The sequence below is a fragment of the Seriola lalandi genome, unplaced genomic scaffold, assembly GCF_002814215.2.
Source record: "Seriola lalandi dorsalis isolate HSWRI2012SDOR001 ecotype SW California unplaced genomic scaffold, Sedor1 jcf7180002054767, whole genome shotgun sequence".
In the NCBI taxonomy this organism is placed as follows: domain Eukaryota; kingdom Metazoa; phylum Chordata; class Actinopteri; order Carangiformes; family Carangidae; genus Seriola; species Seriola lalandi.
The window spans coordinates 3496825-3505051 of NW_019525320.1; the positions used below are offsets into that span (position 1 = coordinate 3496825).

Genomic DNA, 8227 nt, shown 5'->3' on the forward strand with positions numbered 1-8227 from the left:
CTTTTGATAAAGATAAAATGTGTCACATAGTGCGTTGTCAGCACCTTAGGCATTGTGATGCTGCAGAGACGCCCTGGCATACCAATTATATTCTCTATTCGTAAAGGAACATGTTTGTTTGGTACAAGATCTAACAAAAATCACATCACCTTTTTTATATTTTTTTCTGTGAAATGAAATGAAATGCAAAACGACCATTCCAACTGAAATCGCAATCTCACATTGCAATATCTGCCAAAATAATCGCAATGTGATTGTTTTTACATATCGTGCAGCCCTTTGTTCTACAATAGATAAATATTATAAGTCAACAGTAAAATAACCTCCTAAACACAAAAAAAGAATAAAATTGCAAACGGCCTAAAATCAACATTTTGTTCTGGACACAACCCCCTTGATCTATACAGATACACTTTCCCCCAGGAACCTGATCATAACAGGGAAGGGGACTGGGTCGACAGTTCCTGGGCCCAAACCAGGAGATGACCAAGCTCAGTTTACCTTAAAGGTTATGGTGCATCCTCCTGACAAGGTGTAGCCTATAAAGTAACATTAAAACAAACAAACAAACAAAATAACAGAAAAGTTCATTTTTTCTTTCCCATCTATTCGCAACCCCTCAAATTTTTTGTGACCTCTTGGAGGGATCTGGATCCTTTATGAAACATTTAATGGAAACTTCAGACAAAAAAAAAAACTTTTCAGTATATTAACTTGAACATGAGCAGTTCCCTGATCTCACACTACAGCGCTATCACAATGGTGAGTCGGACATCTTTGGATCACATCTGAACAAGTCTTTCCTTTGTTTGAAGGGAACAGAGGCGAGATTGTAGCAGCATTTTGGGACAAATCCTGCAGCTTCTCCATGGAGAGTTAATATGAGAGCAACTCCTAATTTATGGCAGCAGATCTTACGGGGGGGGGGGGGGGGGGGGGGTTATGCATCACAGCTAGAAGCCCTGAATTAACAGTATTTCACTCATTTTTTTATGTAGTTCTCAAAACTAAATTTGGTAGTCACTAATTCCCTGTCAGTAGAGAAACAAAGGATCTCCTAACGATTATCACTGATTTCTTTTTTAGCATAAGAGATACTGTATTAGATATTGTTTTTATATGTTTCTTTATGAACGCTGACATTTGATAGAAGGTGACTGATTCATAAACACACTGCAGACATGAGTTTCATTTAATGATTTATTGACATTTACTTTTTTCCACCATGGTTTCTCTTGATACCAATAGTATTTACCATAAAGTTTCTTTTTCATTTAAATTACATTTATAATGTTTTACTCACATACACATTTATTGTTTAATTTTCTTATTGCAATAAACAAGAGTAGCCAGAATGAGTCAGGTATTGCTACAATTCGCCATACAAACTCTGTGTCCCCTCTGACAATGAAATTCAAAAATAACTTTATTGGCAAGACAAAATTACACCATAGCCTCTCCATCTCTCTCTCTCTGCTCTGGGAGAGACTGAGGGCAGAATAAGGCTAAGGCTAGTAGCCTAAACACAGCTAACATGAAATACCTGCCCAGAAAATAGGAATCTAACATTTATTTCCCATATGTGAATAATGAGGATGGGTCAATGGGAATTACCACAGAAAGGACATATCACGGACAATATGAACATATCTGTGGTGCTGCTACTTGACTGAACTAACAGGGACATGGTTGTAGTACTTGGATTAGGTTGGGTTGTTGATCAAGTTTGATAGAATCCAGGATGATTGATCAATCTTCCTAAACCAAACATGTGCAGGTTTTTTATCTCCATCACTGTATTAGGCCACTTTATAACTCCAGGATGCTTCCGTATCTGATTGGTGGGAAGTGGGGAGAGAGCCGGTCCCAACACACACTAGAATACAAATGGTACACACACCAACAGGAAAGAGAGCACAGATCCTGGAATAGTATCTCACTCACAAAATGAACTCTTCAAAGGAGGTTTCGTTCAGCAACAAAAAGAGCACAACGGTGGAAGCTGACACCAAGCCAGCTTCTTCTTTAAGTAATGGCATTGATAATGTTCCTCAGGATTTTCACTTAAGCACATTTCGCACACACAAAAATAATAATAATGCAATTCAGTAAGTCCAACTAAAAAAAAAAAAAGCCTGTTGAACACATCTATCTTTAATCCCTTGATACCTGGCGTTGTACCCTGTTCCCCAAGCAGAGATTACCATAGTAAAAAGGCCCTTTAATATGAAGGGTCGGTACCTAAGCCCAGCTACACCTCTGTCTCTCTCTGCCCCTCTCTAAATCCCTTCGAGGGCTTGAACAGAAAAAAGTCTGTCAGCTGGCGCGCTCCTAGTTTTACACACACAACTCTGGACAACATGTCACAACATGTCACAATGATAACAAGTCACTCTGATAAAAATTGCTCATTGCATTGCAATATTCAGACAAAGGTAAGACATTAGAGCTCATTGCTTCTCAATGAAAGGGCACAGTGTACATCTTGTTCAGAAAAGGGTGATAGCTTCAAGCTGTCGAGCAAGATAGGTCTGCTGCTGCTTTGCTAGTTTTTCTGGCTCCCTGCTGAGTCACTTGTTCTGTCTGTCTGAGTCGACACTTATATCATCCACCATACAATAATTCCATCCCTTTCTTATTTTCACTTCATGGATGCAGTCATTAACATTTCCCACCTACAAAAATATTTTTTACTGTGTTTTCTATTTTGCTCTTTTTGATGTGTGATATAAACACAAACAGTCCGAACCAAACAAAAGAAAGTGCTCACCAGTCTTTGTAAAAAGAAAAACAAATCATGGTGCATTTCATGGCTTTCAGTTGTAAGACAGGAAGTATTGATAGATGCCTTGGGCTGGACGTCTCAGCTCCCACTCCCGGCGGCCTCGCTGGGCTTCTGGCTCGGTTGTCACGCCGGCTCAAGATCATTTCTCCGAGAAATGTATTTGACTTTCATCTTCCTCTCTTTAATTTGTTCCCTTTCAGCGTTATGGTTGCCAGTGTTATGATGTGCCCTCTACAATAGACTCATATGAACCTTTGGATATGGGGGAGGTGAGGAGGATAGGGCAGGTCGGAGGAGGGGGGGAATCAATGATGCAGAAGCCTGAGCCTGCAGGTCCTTATTGCAAGGCTGCATGCAGAAACAACATAAACACATCAGTGCACAGGGTCGCACCTAAGTCATACCTTCCCACCTACACAGTGAGTCAAAGACGAGGGTGATGTTGAGGATGTCAATTAAATTCTTTTTGATGGCTTGATGTCAACAGAAGTCACAGCAAATACATATGAACTATGCTCTTTGCAGTATAGTATTTCTCATTACTGTAAGTAAAATCACAGAATCTTGCCATCAAACGCATTACAGCAGTACAGTATGTACCAATGTGTGACTTCTGCTGTCCTCTCTCCCCTTTGGTGAGGCTCCTCTCTGACTAAGACGAAGGTTGGCAGATGTGCCCTGTAGCGATTTTTGTTGGTACAGTCTATTTTAAAACACAAATGCATTCGGGCCTGCGTGTGTCTGCATGCTGCCTGGGGTCAACCCACCCACTGACCCGTGCCAGCCCTCCTCTCACCTCGCCCTCTCAGGAAATGACAGGGGAGCGCAATCCCCCACAGTCACTTCTCTGCTCTCTTGACCCCCCCCACCCCCCAACCATCAGACATGTTCAGAAGCGGCTACCACCTGCCTGTCAGCCGAAGTCATGTTGTATCTAGTGAGGACCTAGTGTCAGAAACTGAAGAGTTGCTGGCCTCCGGCGCAGAAGGGGACATGTACAGTACCGTGGAGGCCGCCGCAGCTACATGTGACGCATACCGCAAAGACTGATGGAAGCAGCTACCCTACTGACATAACATTATTGTCTTGGTTTTTGAGGTGCATAGGATGAGAAGAACACGTTGAGCCGTGACGACAGAGGAAAACCAACCTGGCCCAGAATAATTATGTAACACTACATGTGGTTTAATGTTTCTAGTGACGTCTGCGTGTGTTTCTTCTGTAGCTATCGAGGCGGCCATGACAGGGCCACAGCGCAAGGGAGAGGGACCAGGGGAGGTGAGAGATGTACAAGGGAGTTCAATGCATAATGAATATCTCTCCTCTGCTCATTCCATCTGCGTATCACTCAGGAGTCTTTGAAATGGAGGGAGAGTTTCAGGTAAAAGGAAGAAAGAGAGACATAAACTTCTACTCCTCTCCGCTGCTCCTTTCCCCTTGCTTTTCTCTCAGTTCAATATTTAAATGATTGGATTTTTTTCCCCTTATCGATTGCTGTTTGTTGATCATGTTTATATCTTCACAGTGTGCTTTTGGAGTGGCTGTTCCTGACTGGCCGAAGTCAGAGGGTGATGTGTCAGTAAGGGGAGAAGAGGATTGGCCCGTGGGTGGTGCGGATGGGCCCCGGGGCCGGTCTTAGGATGGCGTGGCTGAGAGGCGGGCCTTGCAGTAGGTGATGGTGTGGGTGATGCCCAGGAGCTGCTGCACGGAGGGCCAACGGGTTCGAGGAAGCTGCAGCGGCCATTGCTGCGGCAACAGCCAAGGGGCTGGGCAAGAGCCCCGCACCCAAAGCTTTGGTGAGATCCTTGGAGAAAGTCAAAGAAGACTAAAAACAGAAGAGGGCGAAGAAAGAGACACAAGACAAGAGAGAGGAAGGAAGGGAGGAAGGGAGGGAGGGAGTGAGGGAGGGAGGGAGAGGGATAAAATGATTAGTTCCAGAAGGTCAACATATGTAGGGAAATCAGATATAGACCTTCCTTTTCAGACTCTTTTGATCGTCATAATGCAGAGAATTTCAGTTCAGCTGAGTTAGTATTTTCAGGAGGACACAACCCAAAATAGAACACCCGGCAGGCTTTTGAAGGTATCAGATCAACACGCTCTAAATGCGCCTGTCAGACTTTATGTTCTTGGTTATCATTGTCTATTTGCTCTGTGGGTCGCAGGTTTGCTGACTATGTCACAGGAGGAGTTAGACTTAAACAGTCAGAAACTTGAAAGGTTACCGTCAGATCAGCCCCCCTGTGCTTCTTGTGTCGGCTGAGGAGGGGGTTAGGCTTGCCCGCCATGCCGTCCCGGTGCCTTCGACTTGATATGTGCTGAAAGGAGAGAACACAGGAACATAAGCTTTCCCTGAGGGAAAATATTTCCTATATTAAACCATTAAAATGGATGAATTATGGAATGGAAAATGGAAATCTTCTTCCTCCTACCTGTTTGAGTTGCAGTTCAGAGTTGACCCGCACATTGCAGATCTCACAGTGGAAGGTTCGTTCCTGAGTGTTGGGGTCCACCGGCCCCCCTCCCTGCTCTCCACTGGGTTTGGGGCCCAAGCGAGGATACGCCTTGATGGGGCCCAGCCCGCTCCGTGCCTCCAGGATAGTTTTGTGTTTGGTACCTGCAGGTAGAAACACACACACAAGCAAAAACACAGCAATGTCATTAACCAATATGAAATGACATATTTAGAAGCTAATAGAATAAAATGAAGTCATACAGTGGAGATGTATCACTATTTATAACATATGAGTCATGCCGCTTCCACCTGTCTGAAGTAAAATAAGACTGGACAGCGTTTCTTTGTAGCTCAGAGCACTAATGGAGAAACACTGACAGTGACAAATGTCTGAACACACTGGACATATGTCTTTATTTTCCCCCAAGTGACCACATACGCACGACATGACATGCGGAACATGTTGCAATACAAAGTTGTAGTGCTGCGTTTTTACCACTAGAGGGCTGCAGTCAGACAGCTGTGCAGCTGGTGATCTGGAGGATGAACTTGGAGCCCTCTCTCATGTTAATATTGCAATAACTGCCTATGTTTGATTCAGTGGAGAGGCTGACATAAGGTCATTCAGTATGCACAGCAGTAAATTATATCCACCACATGTGCCAATATCAATGACAGTGCTGCACCACTGAACCTTCACTTTGAAATCAATAATTTTGACTGTACATGTCAAAGTTTGGTAATTTAAGGGTAGGTTATTATGTGAAGCAGGTTTTTCTGGTCTTGGGATGGATTTTGCAGTACAAGTATTTGCTGTGCTATAAGATAATTACAACTGTGCTTTACACTGTTTCACTACATATTGATGTGATGAAATCACACCGTCTTAACAAATTATCAAGACCTGTAGCTCAGTGGGAACAAATAAAGACACTAAAATCTAACTAAGTCCATACGTGATATGGTCATGTTTCTGATTGAACAGCCATTGTTTCTGTCAATGATTAAACGGCTGAGCGATTGAAATACTGACCTGCATCATTATAGATGAGGGTGTAACACTAGACACAACACAGTTAAATAAAAATGTACCAGATGTGTTTCTTGGACACAAAACAATAACAAGAAGAACTCCCCATAGTCTCCCCACACCCTGCTTTTAACCCAATCATGATTCCAGCAGGAATAATAGAATTTGAAATATTGAGCAATTCAGAAAATTATATTCTGTCAAATGTTTTATGAGAAATTCTGCATGTTTCATACTTTTTCTAAGTACAGTATTTTCTAAATATTCTTAATTTGAACAAATCGCACAGGCTGAATTCACAAAAGATATCGCATTGAGAGAAGTGCTATTTCATATTAGTTCCCCTTTCAAGTGGTCTGCAAAGCAGCACACTAGAGAGAGTGCCAGAGTACTTTCTCACTAAATAATTATGTTTTGTTCTTCACTGAAAAATTAAAGTCACACCCTCCACCGCCCACATTCAACCCACCCCAGACTTGACCTTGTGGCTTCCAATCTTCCCCTCACTGCTATGCCTCTTTACTCTCAGTGTAAATCATCCCACTATCACTGACTCTGGCTTTGAATTTGAGTCACTCTCCCTTTGAACAGTTAAGTTACAGTGGAGATCAGGGTTGTGTGACTGGTGGGGAACACGGAGGCTGTGGGCTCCACTGGAGGGGAAGGGGCTGGACTGACGGATTTCACTCGTGGCCAGGAATGTGCTCTTGGGATGTCTGTTTTTGCCTTTGTTCTATTTTGGTCTGACAATGGACAGCTCAGTGGATTTTTTTTGTCTTTGTAAGGTTGACTCACTGCATAAGCCAACACACAAGGAGAGCAGGCACGATCGAAAACACAAAAACAGGCCATGGGTTGGCAGGAAACTGTTGTGTAATTGTTAAAATAACATTACATACATCGCTCTTTCTCTTTTATTTTCTTTTTGCCCTTTCTGCTGTAAAGTCCGTGCCACGCTCTCTGTTCATGTCTTGGTGTCTGCATGACATATGCTTTTATTTTCGAACCCCGCTAACATGCACTGTTTTGATTTTGAGAATTCGTAAGGGTGATTGCTTCCAGATCATTTCCCTCATAGAGTTTCAACAGTTTCAACTCTTGCCCATCCAGGGGTTGAACTTTGGAGCCAATTAGCTGACAGCAGGCTGAAACCCGGGATCATGCTTAGAAGCTTATGGCTTGTTTTACTTCCATGTGCATTTGCATCGTAAATGTGCTTGTGGGCAGATGTAATGCAAATTTATGGCTGTGTAGTTGTTAAAATGATAAAGAATTAATTAGAGCATGATAAAACATGAATTCCAAAAGACTTCCACGGGTTAATCTGACCGTAATGGCGGCGGTGATGGCACATTTATTGATTAATACTTTATACAACTTTAAGAGGTATTTGCTGGCTGCTCTCATGTCTGGCTGAGCTGGCTGGGTCCAACATTACTCAAGGCAAGTGGGATAGAGTTACACTGATGTGGAGTCAGTTGTGTCTCTACAGTTTTTCTTCATGTACAGAAGATGTATTTGTAGGAGAGTACACCTCCCCAAAGAAAGAGTGGAGATCAATCAGATAGAAACTGTCCTCAGAGGGAAACAAGGTCACAAGCAGCACTAAGTTGGAAAGGAGGCATAAAGGATTAAAGCAGGCAGCGGGCACCTCAGGGGTATTTGGAGCCCTGAGAAAGTGTCGTCATGTGTGAAAGCTGTCTGACTGAATGTCGAAGCTGGTATTGTAGTGAGCTCACCCACATAACAGCTTATTTTTCTTTTATTTTCCCACTAAATCCCCCAATGCAGTGGTTCCCCCGCCATAGCCATCCTCCTCTGCTACTTTTACAAGAGAAACCCTTCAGGCTAAGTGGAACACGTTTTATGTCGCGTGCTGCAAATGACAAGATAAATCGTGAATTCCTTGAGTGGGGGGGGGTTTCTTTTAAATAATTATATCTTGTGTGAGTAAAGC

The 8227-nt window shown here is 42.9% G+C and overlaps 1 protein-coding gene across 5 annotated transcripts in view; it reads right to left on the reverse strand.

Annotated features, from left to right (window-relative positions):
• Positions 1 to 1186: 1186 nt before the first annotated feature.
• znf385a (zinc finger protein 385A) overlaps positions 1187 to 8227 on the reverse strand; it is a 60736-nt gene continuing 53695 nt past the window's right edge. For all 5 annotated transcript variants that reach the window (XM_087178996.1, XM_023425168.2, XM_023425169.2 and 2 more), the window contains 3 exons: positions 5218 to 5402; positions 5011 to 5103; positions 1187 to 4610 (listed from right to left, as the gene is read on the reverse strand). In XM_087178996.1, coding sequence (XP_087035122.1) covers positions 4362 to 4610; positions 5011 to 5103; positions 5218 to 5402 — 527 coding nt within the window. In that variant the 3' untranslated portion in view covers positions 1187 to 4361. The remainder of the gene's footprint in view (positions 4611 to 5010; positions 5104 to 5217; positions 5403 to 8227) is intronic.